Below are 17,458 nucleotides of genomic sequence, written 5' to 3' on the forward strand. Positions count from 1 at the left end.
TCACACTCATTTTTAGTGCAGACAAAAGGTCGGTTCGGGATGGGTTCTGTTACAGTAGAAAGTGATCTGGTGGACCAATGTAAGTTTAGATTTCTCGATTTCAGTTCTAACATTTAGGTGAATGTATTTCAGGATTCAGAATCTGTGATATAATCATTTTAGATTTTTGGCACATGCAGATCAGGCATTGAAATGCTAATCTGGGTGCTTGTTTTAACCTGCCAGGTAGTTAAGGGTATGCATGCATATAGTACTGTACTCTGCTTAGGCTACTTGTTCACAATGAAACCACCACCAGCAAGAACACCCTGGCTGGCAACAGCGATGCCAGCCTGCCATTGAAACCTGCCGCTGTCCCAGCGACAGAACACAACCTGCCGAGGCGAGGACTATAGACCGCAATCATGGCATTTAAACATGCTCTTCTGTTTATAATCTAAACACCATGACACGTTTAAAAAGTGTTACAAATAAGTGTTTAGAACCTAAACGCTTGAGTTTAGTGTGAAACGAAAAAAAGAAACAACAACTTTTTTTCTCTGCAAGAGAGCCAGTTAGTCTTTTACCAGAGCAGTTGAAGTGAACGCGGTCCAGCAGCGTGCGAACTCGCCACCCCTCCCCGTCTCCCTCCTCCCAGCCTCCTTCTCCCCTCACATGGCACTCCCCACCGCCCGGGGGCATGTTGCACTGCAGCGTGATGGAGGCGGCGCCCTCTCCGTCCAGGTTGCTGTCGGTGACGTGCAGCGTGAAGACGTACGCGTCGCCATGGCGCAGGGCACCCTGACGCAGCACTAGGTTCATGCCATCACTTCCTGTCGTTGTGGAGGATGAGTCCAGGACTAGCGTCTCGTTGCGCAGTGTCACGACTGTCCAACGCTGAGACAGAGGAGTGAGACAAAAACAATTATTGCATTTGATTTGTTGTTTAGTGCTTTTGTAACACATGGATTTCATTGTCATGTTATTAAAGCAAAGTGACGTTGGTAAAACATTTTCATTTTTATAGATAGATAGACAGAGAGAGAGAGAGAGAGAGAGAGAGAGAGAGAGAGAGAGGAGAGATAGATATAGAGATAGAAAAATGTGTGATGTGAGTGGTGACTTTCTTCATCTCATTTAAATATAAAAACTTTTAAATTAAACAAACATGTTTAGGCCTAGTTCAGCATCAAATAAATTAAATTGCCATATAAATTGATATATATATATATATATATATATATATATATATATATATATATAGCAGGGTTTCCTGCACAATGTTGTTGGCATGGCGCTGCGCCATGCTTGAAATAAATCGCGCCATGCCAAGCTAGTGAATCATGGTGTGTGTGTGATATGAAATGTCCAGTACCTCCCCTGTGCCTCCCCAAGTGCCACCCCAGTGTCTGCCCAGTGCCCCCCCAGTGTCTCCCCAGTGTCTCCCCAGTGTCTCCCCAGTGTCTCTCCAGTGCCTCCCTAGTGTCTCCCCAGTGCCTCCCCAGTGTCTCCAAAGTGCCTACCCAGTTTGCCCCTGAGTGCCTCCCCAGTGCCTCCCCAGTGCCTCCCCAGTGCCTCCCCAGTGTCTCCCCAGTGTCTCTCCAGTGCCTCCCTAGTGTCTCCCCAGTGTCTCCCCAGTGTCCCCTCAGTGCCTCCCCAGTGTCTTCCCAGTGCCTCCCCAGTGCCTGCCCAGTGTCCCCTAGTGTCTCCCCAGTGTCTCCAATAGCAATACAAGAGCAATAATACAAATTAATCTTACTTTATTAATCTTATTAATGAATTAATCAAATTAATTAATTCATTAATCAAAATTTTCGATGCGCGGCCAGGGCCCGCACGCCAGAAGCCCCCCCTCCCGCGCCCAGCACCATGCCAAAGCTTTTTTCTGCAGGAAACACTGTATATATATATATATATATGAAGAGAGCCTACTGTCAGCTGTCCAGCAGTCCAAATATTATTAAATAAATTTTCAGAGGCGAAGTGATGTCGGCAAGGTAAATGTAGGCCTATTTGAAAACACTACTGTCCCATTGTGCATGTGAATTAAATTGAATAACATTCAATTGTGGGTTAATAAATATAGGCCTAGACAAGGAGGTTAAATGGGAGGCTATTGTGCAGTCAAAGTTACCAATACAAGCTACTGTAGTTAATTCAGCATTATTTTATTGACCGGTCAGGCCGGTATGGTAGGCGGGGGGTGGTGGGGGGTGGACCGGGTTGCCTGTCCTCTTGTACAGTACACATGCAGATCAGGCATTGAAATGCTAATCTGGGTGCTTGTTTTCACCTGCCAGGTACTGTAGGTAAGGGTATGCATGCATACTCTGCTTAGGCTACTTGTTCACAATGAAACCACCACCAGCAACACCCTGGCTGGCAACAGTGTGCAAGTTGAGAATGGAATCCCTTCTGCCCGGCTCCAGCAATGGGATGACCTCATATACTCACCCCGTGGACAGTGAGCTATTGTGTTGGTGAGAAACAGCCCAGGGAAAGACGGAATAAAGGAAGAGAAGGTGGAGTGGTGAAGAGAAAGAAGGTAATAATCTGGAAACCCTGACATCATTGTCATTTATGCAGTGAGATGACCTCATGCAGATGAGACGGTGCGTGCGTGCGTGTGCGTACCCCGCGGTGGAAGTGCTGACAGTTGCTGCAGGTTCCTCTGAGGTAGACGTAGGAATTCTGGCTGACTTCATAGATGGACTGAGCCTTACAGGAGACACACTCCAGATACACCATGGGGATGTCACCACTCTGGACCAGAACCTGGCACACGCACGCACACACACACACACACACACACACACACACACACACACACACACACACACACACACACACACACACACACACACACAGAGACACACACACACACACACACACACACACACACACACACACACACACACACACACACACACACACACACACACACACACACACACACACACACACACAGGTGTAATTCACATGTATTTTTCAGTAAGTCAGTGAGGGTCGGATGCAGTCAATTCAATTCAATTCAAAGGGCTTTATTGGCATGAGAAAACATACGTTTACATTGCCAAAGCAGAAAGAACAATACAACAGTATAGCAATACAATCAAAACAAAAATTATGTACTTTGAAGGTCAGAATCTTCAATAGATCAACTTCTGTGTACCAAGATCACTCGATGCAGGTATAGTGCAGGAATATACACAATGATTAGTCTTTAGGGTGGTTGTGTTCCATTTGATATCCTTCTCCTATCACAGCAACTCACAAATCTTGCTGCTGTGTTTGCACATTGTTGTACTTCGCCCAGCAGATATGGGAGTTTTTTGTCATTGGTCATGTTTTCAAAATCTCCGTGTGTGGTTGTAATCTGTGGGAAGTATGTGTCTCTGATGTCTTGGTACAATGGACAGATGGTTAGGAAGTGTAGCTCGGTTTCCACTTCGTTTAGTGTGCAGTGGGTGCATAGTCTGTCTTCTCTCGTCTCGGGATACAGGTCTGCCTATGACGGCCTTTCTCGATCGCGAGACTGTGCTCACTGAGTCTGTACCTAGTTAACATTTTTCTTTGTTTTGGGTCGGTCACGGTGCTCAGATATTCTGCCACTGTGTATTCTCTGTTTAGGGCCAGATAGCATTCTAGTTTACTCTGCTTTTGTGTTGCTTCTTTCCAATGTGTCAGATAGTTTTCCCTTTGCTGTTTTATAATTTGGTTTAGTCCAGTCACTGTGATCCAGTACACTCACAGACAGACTCAACAGACTATGAAGTAGATGGTTTGGCAATTCATCATCCCTGCCACTTACTATAGGACATCACAGCCGTGTAAAGTCACCTTGACTGGTTCATTCCTCCTGATTTTTTCCCTCTTACTTGTGGCTCACATGCCAGAAATTCCAGACATGCCAGAAATAAGCAGTCACGACACGCACGTGCATCATAAGTGCTCTGCAGTGATCAATGTAATGGCCAAACCACACCTAGCACCTCCAGTGTTGTGCATGGCCAAAGATGGCAAAATAGCGCTGGGTTAAGTTAAAGACATTGCGCCAGGGGTTAAGTTGCGCTGTCAAAACAGGGCCCAGAGACAGGTGGTGCATGCAGTACTTACAGCCTGTGTGGTGGACTCCGGGGTCATGCCGTCTTTGCTGATGGTCAGTTTGAAGGTGTACTTGACGTCAGCCTCCAGCTCGGAACCAGAGATGCCAAGCACCGGACCGCTGGAGCCCAGACCAAAGTTGAGGGTTGAGCAGTGCTCCGGTCCCTGGAGTAAGAAGCAAAGGGAATGTGAGAGGTGTGAAGACTCTAATAAAATAAAATAAAATATGAACTGTTTTGATTACAATGGCATAGTCCATTTTCAGGCTTCTGCTAGACTTACATAACGCCTTGGCGCCAGCTCCATAAACTCCTCAGTGACAGTCAAAGATGCATAAACACAAATAAACAGTGTGGCGGCTACATGGACATGCATAATTGCAATCAAACGCTAAACCAGGGCAAATTGCACTTGAAACATTATGGCCGTGTTTAAAGTGGCATTACCATTAGGGCGCAATATCTTTTGTGAATCTGACCTTAAGACTAGGCAGGGACGTAGGACGTGTAAGCCCATGTACGTAATAATACTTCACATTAATCTACTGGGAGAGGCCGAAACCCACAAAGTGGTGTTACGTTCATTGCTTAGTGTTTAGCGTTTGCCAAAAAAAACAAGGCCAGACCTTTTCAGTTTTCATCATCTGCTGCACACAATGGCCACGGCGAGGACAGAGGCCAACTGTTGATTGTTTTCAACAACTCTTTCTCTCCATACTGTCCAGTAGTATTTGGCAAGTCCTTCAGCCACACCATTCTGCTTTCTAATACTTATTCTATCTGGTAGAGATGGGCCATTTACTTACTTACTTACTTACATACTTACATACTTGACTTATTTCCATTGTGGTCCAAACAAAACATTACAACTGACCACAAGTTGCAGGGGGTGGATTTTCGTCCCATCCTTATATACAATCCTTTATACAATTTGGTAAATTTTGGTCACCTTTCATGTAGTTGCACTCTCTGCTTCCATGATCTCTCTCAATCATACTCAATACTCCTGCCTCTCCCGCATACTGGCTGTGTGTGTGTGTGTGTGTGTGTGTGTGCGCGCGTGCATGTTTGAGGGTAGGGTGGGGGAATATAGCACCAGCTGTGGAATGCAGTGTTTATCTCCACTAGTCCTTACCCGTTCTGAATATATGAACAGCAAATATATATATATATATATATATATATATAATATTAGTGGTCCATGACATGAAAATGATGTTTGACAGTCAGCAATATTGTTGCTTATTCTAGATGTATTTTCGGATTTTCTGACTTTATCTGGCCTGTTAACATTTTCATAGACCTGGTTGCTTGTTTCCCTCTCAGTCAATGTGGCAACCCTGGTCATTGCCGTGTTGATGATGTAGCTTAGCACACAACAGCTAGGACGATGTAGCAGCCTGCTGGCGTCATGTTTAAAAGTATTTTGCGCAATTTATGTCCCCGAATGTATGGATATGGACTTATGGCTCCATCATGGCCTCTTTCTTTAGTAGAAGTAGAAATTTAATGTGTTGCTGAGTGTTTACCGTCCGCGGACCAGAGAGAGAGAACGCGCACACACACACACACACACACACACACACACACACACACACACACACACACACACACACACACACACACACACACACACACACACACACACACACACACACACACACACACACACACACACACACACACACACACACACACACACACACACACTACTGAAAGCTTTTGTCAAGTTAATACCCAATCTGTCATTTGTGAAAGGCATGAAAGAAGTAGGGGCTCTAAGTAAGGGGCTCTAAGAGAAAACATCTGAAACTAAAAACAGGCAGTGATACAGGACCTTGAGAGCTGCTGCATTAGGCTTTTGAAGGTTTGCTGCTCAGTGCTTTGGATACATCAATAAGGACAGGAGACAGTACAGCCTACTACTTTATTTTATATTATGAAACAGGATGCTCAGCCACAAATGTATGTATGCTGCAGTGTGGGTCCTTGTGTCCAATTAACTTAACCCATTAACTTAACCCAATTAATGTTAACTAATAATATGGATATGGCCAGTGTTAGGCAGTAACACTTTAATTAGTAATATATTACTGTAACATGACTTTACCCAGTAACGAGTAGTGTAACTTATTACTTATTAGTTGCCAAAACAGTAATACTATTACAGTACATATTACTGATCCAAGTAACGTGTTACAATCATACAATGAGTGTGATTTGTTTTAGTTTCTGACCGAGATAAAAGCACTCTCTCTTCACTATCAATGGCTACGTTTACATGAGCAGTTAAATCCCCTTTTCATTCCGAATAGAAGTTCAATCCTATTAAACGTTGTTATGTAAACACCTACAAAAACTTACATCCGAATGAAAACGCTCGATGCGATTTCAAAACCATTCCGATGTCACTGGCCGGATTACTACGATGTTCAATGCGATTGAAAGAAAATTGGACTTATACACTGCTTCGGATGTAAGTTCATTCTGGTCTTTCTGAGCATGCTCATTTCCATTGCGCTCCAACTCCAAGGCGCTCATATCCAAGGCGCCGAGGAGTTTGCACATAGAGTACGTTATTTCTTGCATTTTGCAGCTCCGAAATCCCCCCCAAAAAACGTGGAGCAGGCTGCAGCATGCAGTGATGATTGATGATCCCCCTGGTCTGTGAGTGTTCAAACATCCAACCGTCCCGAGTTGATCATGATCACTGATCATTTTCAAATTATATAGTGCATCGGGAACTCACAAAAAGACAGTGGAGAGAGAACGCAATGCCGTCAGCCCACGCACGCCCACGCACGCACACGCACACACACACACACACACACACACACACACACACACACACACACACACACACACACACACACACTCCCAAGAATACGCTATTATGTGGGGCACATTGTCAGCCTGTAGATCAGCTCTTACTTACACAATGTATGCCTATACGTGCATTCTGCAAAGACGAAGCACAAATAAATCCAATAGCCTTGTGAGGCGCGCAGCGAAAAGTTGATAAATGCTTTTTGATTGATTGATTGAAATATTTATTAACAGTTTGCAGAATTACAGTACATTTCAAGCACAAACTCAATACAAAGACTGTTAACTGTGAGTGGACGACCCAATTAAGCATTACACTTGTTTACAACAGGGTCCACATTGCGATGTTTTACTGCTTCGTGTGTGACTGTGTGACTGTGTGTGTGTGTGTGTGTGTGTGTGTGTGTGTGTGTGTGTGTGTGTGCGCGTTCTCTCTCTCTCTCTCTCTCTGGTCCAGTGCTTACAGCGAGCGAGAGATGAAATGATGGGATTTCAAAGTATATGGTCTTTCGTCTGTAGGCTAATGTATTGTTGAGACATATGCTACTGAATGAACTGCCTATATTTTATGTGTCCAACAGATGGCGTAGTTTCAGGTGAAATAACATGTGTCATGGCTTATATCACACCGACGGCAACGTCCATGTAAACATTCGTTCGGAATGACCATTTCCCATGTAAACTCGCGGCAAAAAACATTACATCAGATGTATTTTATTCTGAAGTATTTATTCGGAATGATCACCCTTCATGTAAACGTAGCCAATGTTGTCTGTGAGCAGACTGCTGCAGATCCGTGGAACAGCGGAGTAGAAGAACAGATTTACAAGCTATCAACACTGTGTGATGGTACCGGATATTAGCTTGTAGATCTGTTTATTTAAGCACTAGAGGTTCGGTCTGCATAGCAAACACATCCTCTGAGTAGGGCCAGCTTAACGGAAGGGCTTTAGGTGCCGTTTGGTGCCCCCCCAAAAGAAGACAAAAGTATTGCCGCAAGAGCACCCAGAATGTTGAAGCAAAGGTTGCTGAATCTAGACAACAATTGCTCTGCTCATTGGACAGTTTTCATTAGTAATATTATTTACCTTGGAGGTGTCCTGGCAATCCCAGTGGTAGTGAAGAAGAGCCTGGCTGTCTGGGTCCATGTTAGGGTCATAGGACTGCTCCGCGCTCAACTGCAGGTCTTGGGTTCTCGACCACACCCTATATGTTCCCCCCTCAATGATTGGCACCAAACTGGCAAAAGATGAATATACAGTATTTTCTCATTCAGTCATTTAATCTTTTCTTATCTGATCCTACTTTATTTGATCTTTGTGTGAGTACAGATTGTTTTGCAGGATGCTATGACATTTCCGTCTATGGTTTTTAACAACCTTTCGACCACAAGGTCATGGGAACGATCCCGGGCACCGCCCAGTCAGCATATGAGGAGCACGGCTTGAAGTCGTGCGGTAAGTACTGGGAGCTGATGGTAGGTGTCCCGCACCCTGGCTGATACCGACAATAAGCCTCTCTGACTGACTTACTTAGTGGGGTACACGCACAGTGCTATTCACTGACCTGGCAGCCATGACGCTCAGTTGTAGACAGGCAGCTTTCCTCAGTGGCACGCCTTCATAAGACAGGGAAAAAACCAGGGTGTAATTGCCTGCCGCCAGTGCCATCTTAGGCACTGACAGCTGCAGACGTCGCACATCCACCTCCGCCGGGAGAGGGATGATGGAGACAGGTGAGGCTCCCGCCCCACGGAGGCCAGAACTTATGCTGTGGTCCTGTTCAGTGTTGCAGTGAGGAGTAGAAAGGATCTGCCATAGGTACTGTGCTCCATAGCGTAAGCAGCCTTTTAAGTCGACGCTGGCCTCTACCAAGGTGGGCTGGGAGCACCAGATGGCAAGTCTGGGTGCTTGAACCACATGTACTTCTGGCTCCTCACACTCCAGCACACGGATGTTCACTTCCACCTTGGCCAACACCCAGCTCACGAGGTTACTGCAGTTCACCTGGTGGGAAGAGTGATTGGGCGGTCAGATGACAAGACAAAGCTATAATACCAGACATCAAAAGAGAAGGTTGGGGACATCTACCACAGGTCTGGATTCTACCAGGGTGCATGTTACATTTTGCAGATATAAATGGCACATAATATTGCATGTTTACAAGGAAACATACCTGAACGAGGTAGTGTCCAGGCTGGCTGTACTTATAACGCGTGGTTGCAGTGATGGTGGGAAATGGAGTGGACCCATCACCAAAGTCCCACAGATAATGAACAGGAGTGGACCTGAACGTGTGATAGGCCCTGAGCTCCACCGTCTTATTGATAAACGTGTCATTTGGCACTGCATCCAGAGCAGGGTTGGTCAGCACGTTCTGTACCAGGATGTGCTTCGTGATGTTCTGGTCATGTAGTGCGTTGAAGGCCCTCAGGTAGATGGTCAGTGACCCAGCCTGCTCTGGTGTGTAAGATGCCTAAGGGTTGAGTGAAAGATTAAACATTGATTAATCCATTCTGACCCGAGATCAGATTCATACGAGGTCTCCACTGGACACACACTGGTCTGATTAACCCATTCTGACCTGAGATCAGATTCTAAAAATGTCAGTCGTTCTTTGATTTTTCAAAAATAGCAGACCTACAAGCTGCCACCGAGTGGCGCGCTATGAGCTTGTAGATCTGCTATTTTTCAATAGCTAAAGCACGACATGATGCTAACACCAAAATGGGTTCCCGCCCAAATTGGGTTAATCAAAGTCCAATTATAGTCCACAAAATAGCCTTTGACATAGTTTATTGTGATAATAACACGAATCATAGAGAAACATATCTTATCCCCATTATTCTATTATCTAACATCACTTCAGGGATCTTAACCTCTTTGTTGTTCTGCCAAGATGCTGCCTTGAGGTGGTGGAGATCGAACGTCCACAGGAAGTTCACAGGTTTGCCTTTAAGGATGCTGGCAACAAAGGTCCTTCTCACTCCCACAGGGATGGCGGCCTCGCAGCAGTCTAGGATAGTCAGTCCACGCACTGGCTCCATCACCTCGACATGGAGGTAGCTTCTCTTGGAGCTCACCTGGATTCATGCCGCGAAAAGGGGGAACAAAGGGCATTGTTAGTTCAGCCAATCATATAAGAATTCCCCATGAATTAAGTGCCTTGATTACTGTGATCATATATCTTTGCTGTCTATTAGATTTTACCTGGTTGATCGCAGTGAGGTTGACAATGTATGTATCCACTCTGGTGAATTGGTGGACAAAGGTTTGGTTGAGCAGTGAAGGGAGCACTTCAGTGGCATCTCCGCTGATGCTAAGGATAAAGTTAACATCTGAACCCGCCGCCACAGAAATGGTGAACTCCACCCTTTCTCCAACCGCTGCAATCTTCTTACTGGCCCTCAACTCCAGCCCCTGAATCTTTTCCTGAACAAAGAACTCTCTTGTAACAACATCACTGCTTACGTCGTTGGTAGCGTTCAGAGTAACGGCGGTTGGCTTCGGTTCAATGAAAACCAGAGAGGCTTTCTTTCCTTTTTCTGTCCTCCCCGGTAACAGCCACGTCCATGTCACGTTAGTTCCTGTCAAAACTTCCCCCTGGAGTGAGATGTTCACCCCTGTCGCCACGTAATTCTGTTCTGTGACATTAGTAGATGTGAATGTCACCCAGGTAATGACCTCCTGGACTTCGACAAACTGGGACACAATCTCTGAGCTAACCTCGTTGGAGACCTCCACACTGATGAGCCTCTGACCGGGACTGGTGAAGGCATGGACCACCCAGGAGTTGTTCCATGGCATAGCATCTCCATCCACGGTCCAATGGTAGCGCAGATCTGAGCCCAAGGCCAACACTGTCAAGTTCGTTGGGACACTGACTGCAACTGGGTTGTCAGTGATATGCAGGTACACTTCCCCAACGGGGTCCAGGAACTGGATGGTTCTGTTGACAGACAGCTGACCGAGGAGGTTGGCTGCTCGGAGAAAGATGTCACACGGGCCCGGTGTGGAGAAATTGACCGGTACCGTCTTCAAACTGATGTTGAAGACTGAACTGATGGGGTCTAGCTCCCTGAGGAGGTTCCAGGTAAATGACATGTTAGTTCCTTCCCTTAACACAGCCTGGAGGTGTAGTGCACGGTTTGTGGGGAAGCAGCATCCCTCCACGCCGACACTGCTGCCTCCTGCTACCTCTTCCTCTGCTAAAATCTGTAGCCCCTCCAGCTCGCACTGCACAAAGACGAAGATGCTGGCATGCGCACTTCCAACATCATTCTCTGCTGTCACAGTAATGTTGAAGGTCCCTACAGAGCGGAACGTATAGAAGGTGGTGTGGGTCCCCGGGACAGGGTAGGAGGGAGACGGTGTCCAGGAATACCGGACCTCATCTCCTTCATCCATCTGGGCCTCAAAGTGGACTGTAGCATTCAGAGGGACATTCACCAGGCTGGCATTGACAACTAAACCACGTATCGCTGACAGCACAGGTACAGTTAAAACAGTGTGATTGCTGCTAACTGTGTTAGCGGCAGTCAGAGTAATGTTGAAGTTTCCAGAGATGTTAAAGGAGTGGATGACGCTCTGACCGGTCAGGATTGTCCCATCTCCAAAGCTCCAGGCATAACTGACGTTTGAGGCCAAGGAAGAGGTGTTGAAGAGGTATGGTTCCCAAAGAGTCAGGTTATTGTACGTAGTGCCATTGTGGTGAATCAGAACCGGGCCCACGGGCCTCTGAACTTCAATTGAGACACTGGCATTGTCAGCTGAGATGTTGTTGAATACAGTGACAGTTACAACATATTGACCCGGGTTTTTATAGGTGTAAACAATTCCTGCAAAAGTACTGACGAATACAGAGTCCTCATCCAGCCCAAAGTCCCACCGATAGCTGTAGTTAAACTCTGGCTCAGTTCTGGCATGGAAGTGGATCTCTTCCCCGATGCGGTAATGCGTCTTGTCAGCGGTAAGGCTGGCTTTGGCCACAAACGGTTGAACACACACCCAGGCGAAAAAGTTTGCCTTTGTAGCCCTGTTGACGCCGCTGGAGAGCAGCAGGGAAAGGTGGTAGCTCCCACTGGAGTGGTAGGTGTGTGAGATTTGAGGGTTCCCGTGATATGTCTTGTTGGGGCTGCCATCGCCAAAGCTCCATTCATACAGGTGAGCCGACGCGTTACCAGACACCCAGGCCCGGAAGGGTGTGGACCTCCCTTCTTGGACACATCCCGAGGGCTCAACCTTCACCACTTGGAAGATGAACACATGGACGGGCAAGATGAACCAGCCAGAGCTCACGGCATTGCTGGCCGTGACGTTGACCGTGTAGTTGCCATCTTTGATGTAGGTGTGGGACACGTGCGGCTCGATCGTCGTGTAGTTGCTCCCGTCCCCCATGGAGAAGGTCCAGGTGATGTTGTTGCCCGATTCCAGGCGTGCCCACACGGCAGTTGGGCTGTGCAGCTCCGTGGGGGAGGAGCTCCCCGCCGTCAGCTCCTCAATCTCCTCGTAGACCAGCATGGCGGTGCAGGCCTCGGTTGAGCTGATGGTGTTGTTCACCGACACGCACACGTTGAACGCTCCGCTCTGCGCGTAGGTGTGCGCCACCTGCCTCTCGCGGCCCTGCAGCGGGTCAGAGCCGTCGCCAAAGTGCCAGGTGTAGTGGATGCCGTAGGCCGACGGCCAGGCGTGAGCCTCGAACGTGGCCGACTTGTCGGCAAGGAGGAGGCGGGGCTCAGTCACAATGTCGATGCGGTTGAGGATGCTGTAGACATGCATGGCGACACGCTGGCTGATGTTCTCATAGCGGTTGGACACCGACAGCAGCACTGTGTAAACTCCTGTGAGGAGGGAGCAATGTGGAGAGAGAGGCATGGCAGAGAATGAGAGAGAGAGAGAGACAGACAGAGAGAAAGTCAAATGACATTATCCGCTGTTACTGAATGTTACAAAAAGTTCTGAGTTTTCATCGCAGTTAAGAAAGTAGTATAGTAGTGATCAAGAACAATCAGCATCAGTAATGTGAATGTAAATGTAAATAAAGAACATACACAATACAGTATGTTATGTATTTTATTTAACATCCACCAATGCATGAGCATGATGAAAGCTTTTCTACAATGTTAGCATGCAAGCACTGGATAAGATAAGCATTCCAAGACATTAAGTTTAGGCTAACCATGTTAAATATGGCTGATTGCACAGTGTATCCTACCAAATTGAGTTTACCTGGCTGGGGGTAGATGTAGGTGACATTATTAGTCAGGACCACCTGGTTTGGGGAGTAGGAACAGAGGAGGGAGGAGGCATACGGAGGCTTGTATTCAAACTCCTTGTAACCACCGTCACCAAAGCTCCATCTACAGTATGAAGAAGGAACAGACAAGGGTTAAAAAACACTGTGGGACCAAATGGTGCTTAGAGGAATGTGCATAAACAACATGCACTGCCATGGCATTGTGTGTGTTGCGTGTGTCCACGCACGCATGCACGCACGCACGCACGCACGCACGCACACGCGCACGCACACACACACACACACACACACACACACACACACACACACACACACACACACACACACACACACACACACACACACACACACACACAGTAGCCTACTACAGCAAAGAGACATTGCTATTGTACAAAGAACTAGACAATAGGGATAGCAGAGGAGAAATTGATACCATCCAGAAATGAGCAGGTATTTCGTGGTTCAATCCAAGAGAAATATCTTGCACATTTTATCTCATATAAAAATACACGCTCATTGACATTTCCATGAGCACAGTCAGGTAGTCTTTGTGACTGGCATGCACAGAAAGAAAGACACACACACACACACACACACACACACACACAAAAAGAGAGAGAGAGAGAGAGAGAGAGAGAGAGAGAGAGAGAAAACAATTAGCTGGAAAGTGGAACTCTTGTGTGGGACGCATGGGTGTTTTGGGAGAGAGAGAGTGGAAAGTCAAACCTCAGGAGAACAGTGAGAGAGCCGAGGGAAAGTAAGCAAGAGAGGTGGTGGGGTGAGAATCTGAAAGGGGTTCGAGGAAAAGAGTGCGAAATAATGAAAAAAAGAGGGAGAGAGGAAATGACAGAGCAGAGGGGAAAATTCCTGTCAGCAATCTATTCTGACCACAGGGTTATAAATCCAAGAGAAACTGAGTGAGAGAGAGAAAGGGATGATTTTGTTTTGTGCAAACAAGTAGAGCATTAAAGGAATAACACTCCTTAAAATGATAATTTTTGTATAAATCACTCACTCCAGTGTTTCCTGGAAAGCCTGACGATAAATGTTTGTTTTCTTTCGCATGCCTTCATGGAGAACAGAGAGCCCGAAGACGGAAGCCATTTCTGACACAATGGAGTTGATCATGACAACATCCATAAATGAAGTTCAGGAGTGGAGACCACCCTCTGCTCAACTCGATCACTCCCATCCTCTATCCCCTTATCAAGTTCACCTGAGTCCCTAGTGTCACAGCCAAACACTCCCCACAGTATAAATATACCTGTTACCTGTGTTATCTCATCTCTTACCTGTTTGATACTGTTTCGCGCTGTCAAAATCCCCCCCCTCTCCCCAACTAACCCCTTCATCCTCAGCCTCGCCCCACTAACACTTCCCTCTCTCTCCTTCTCCTAGGATCCCCGAGGGGGTCAGCGTCGGAGCAGAGGCGACTGACCGCTCCCGAGCAGAGCACTACGCCCCCACCCTGAGTCTCGCCCCTCCTCGGGCTCCTCATCAATACACCTACATCTCACTTAAATAAATAAATACTGTTAAACTTGAGCAGAAGGTGTGGTATCTTACTAGTGAACATGCTGTTATGTATGTACTATATAATCCAAGGCTCGTACTACAGGTATGATGATATTATTCTTTTGAGTAATCTTCCTTTACATTGTGCAAGGGAGAGATATACACCTAACACAATAGCAGAGGAACAATCTTCCTCTCCCTCTCACGCACACACCCACGCACACACTGTGTGTCCAGTCCTACCGGAAGGTGGCGGAGACAGACATGTCCACGACCACAGAGGCAGTGAGGGTCTGTGCCGAGCCCTGGGTGACCACGTCGGGCACGCCCGTGACGGTCAGGTTGACCATGGGCTGCAGCCTGTCCACAGTCACGTTGAAATGCTCTGTGAGGTTACTGACATGGTTCATGGCCGTGACCTGGGGAAGGAGGTACAGGAGCACAAACGTGTTCACTTACCAAGTGGCGATGCAATCCATTTAACGATCGGTGCAAAGTATAATCCTCCACATTCATTTAACTCAGAAAGTGTACAAATGTAACCAAATGGACACGCAAAGGTCAATCAGTCTGGTTACATGTGTACACTCTTAAGGCCTTTTCAGACAGTGAGTGACTGACGCGCCTAGTAATTCATTTTCAATGAGAGGCGTGCGTTTATTTTGGACTCGCAGAGAATATAGGGTCGATTACGCCGCGTATTTTCACGGGCGCGTGAAATTGTCACGTGCATGCTTGTTTCACGCGTCCCGCGCCCCTCATGAGCAGACCTGTCGTTGATCCAGGCGACAACGTCTCTGAAAGGACCTTTACCGAGATACAAATGGATAAATTAACAGTGATGATTGTTATCGTTATGTGTTCAGTGAAGAAATAAGAATAAGAAGAATTTAGAACAATTATTTTATTTGTATTATTATCATTATTTTTGTGTATTTGTCACTGCACGTTTGCACATACAGTACGTTGAATGGGTCCTCTGTATTTTCTATTACAACTTTTAGGAGCAGTGGGCACTATTATCTCACTGCACCCGGAGAGCAGTGAGAGGTCAAGTTGGGTGAAACTTCTGATCCGGCGAACTTCTGATCACCAGACAGCCTATTGTATCTACCCACTCAGCTATGGCCGCCCTTCAGTCATGGCAGCCCTGAACAACTGGTATTCAATTAACAACTCATTAATGTGTTCACACATCAAGCTCATAATCCTGGGTGTTAATCTACCCTGCAGAGAATTGTCTAAGACATGTCTGCTTACAAATGAAAGCAAGTTCCTAATCCCATTAAAAAAAGACAATTACTTTAATATGATTAATTTGCCAAAAAGAAAATAGAGGTTACCGGTATGCAGACTCTAATCTATCTGGCCACTGCTGAATAGAACAAACCATGTCTATTCAAAGTTTATGCAGCTTTTATATTTTAGGAGTAAACTTTTTGAATTAGAAGAAATTATAGAGGCATACCCATCCAATCAAATTAACGGTAGCCACTTTATATGTTTCAAGGACTGTTGTGATGTTCTTTATTCATTGCACAGGCGTGGAGTTGCAATGCACTGAATTATATTCAGTTAATCAGTTAAGTAGCCTACCAATACAAAATAATACAGCTTGCTTCTGGCTCAGTGGGTGCAGGGTCATTTTTATATCATTTAGTACCATGCAGTGCCAATTTGCAACCCAAAAAAGCTAGAAATACACATTTTATCAAAATAAATAAATAAGCCCCATGCACAGGCCAGGTGTTCCCACACTTTTTCATGCCAAGGATTCCCACATAGCCAAAGCCTCTTGCTGGCAACTTGGCAAGTGACTTTAAAGAAATCAGACCCGTCTGAACTGAGTGGTACTACAGTATACTGTACTGTACTGTACTGTACAGTATACTGTAGTACCACTCAGTTCAGACGGGTCTGATTTCTTTAAAGTCACTGTACTGTACTGTACTGTACTGTACTGTACTGTACTGTACTGTACTGTACTGTACTGTACTGTACTGTACTGTACTGTACTGTACTGTACTGTACTGTACGTGTGTGTGTGTGTGTGTGTGTGTGTGTGTGTGTGTGTGTGTGTGTGTGTGTGTGTGTGTGTGTGTACAAATGTCTGAAAATGCCCCAAATATAGCCTGGTAAACCATCCCCACAAGTCAATACTTTGGCCCCGAACCGGGCGGGTTCGGTTCTTCGCTTCCGGGCGGACCCGTGCTACCCTCTACTCCCAACGGAGTGGTGCGTGTGAGCAACAGTGTGAGACAGACTCACTGTGAGCTTGTAGATGGCAGCATTCTGGTAGATGACATTGAGAACAGTGTTGTAGTAGGTAAAGTATGGCTTGTCATCCACTGTCCATTTAAATGTAGGGTTGGTGCCTTCCTTCACTGATGCTGTGTAGCTCTGAAACACACACAAAGATATGCTGTAGAATGAAAGTAGATAATGTATACTTTATTTAGTATGAACAATAACAAACAACAAGTACACACAAGTGACAGTAAAAAAGAGATAGTTCCAGTCATTGATTATGTCTGATTCCAATTTCAAGCTGTTGTAAAATGTCTCTATAAACAGTTTGTCATGTCGTTGATCAATGTTGATTCATTTAACATTAAACAACACTAGCTGGGGAGAAATTAATCCGAAATCAACAAGATCGTGCACAAAGATTATGCCCATATCTAACATCATGAGCGGACGTAGAATACGCACATGGACAGGCTGGGTGCTGGGCTAAAGAAACTTACGTTTGACAACGTTTCCATCTATTTGATCTTCAT

The 17,458-nt window shown here is 46.0% G+C and overlaps 1 protein-coding gene across 1 annotated transcript in view; it reads right to left on the reverse strand.

Moving 5' to 3' along the window:
* pkd1a (polycystic kidney disease 1a) overlaps positions 1–17,458 on the reverse strand; it is a 110,723-nt gene that overhangs the window by 45,071 nt on the left and 48,194 nt on the right. Inside the window, exons 16-26 of the mRNA XM_080759624.1 lie at positions 16,947–17,078; positions 14,922–15,097; positions 13,136–13,266; positions 10,118–12,747; positions 9,787–9,990; positions 9,084–9,383; positions 8,475–8,914; positions 7,997–8,147; positions 4,096–4,248; positions 2,614–2,754; positions 567–876 (exon numbers count right to left, since the gene is read on the reverse strand). Coding sequence (XP_080615750.1) covers positions 567–876; positions 2,614–2,754; positions 4,096–4,248; positions 7,997–8,147; positions 8,475–8,914; positions 9,084–9,383; positions 9,787–9,990; positions 10,118–12,747; positions 13,136–13,266; positions 14,922–15,097; positions 16,947–17,078 — 4,768 coding nt within the window. The remainder of the gene's footprint in view (positions 1–566; positions 877–2,613; positions 2,755–4,095; positions 4,249–7,996; positions 8,148–8,474; positions 8,915–9,083; positions 9,384–9,786; positions 9,991–10,117; positions 12,748–13,135; positions 13,267–14,921; positions 15,098–16,946; positions 17,079–17,458) is intronic.

Source organism: Protomyctophum bolini (assembly GCF_963924005.1).
Source record: "Protomyctophum bolini genome assembly, chromosome: 3".
Taxonomy (NCBI): Eukaryota; Metazoa; Chordata; class Actinopteri; order Myctophiformes; family Myctophidae; genus Protomyctophum; species Protomyctophum bolini.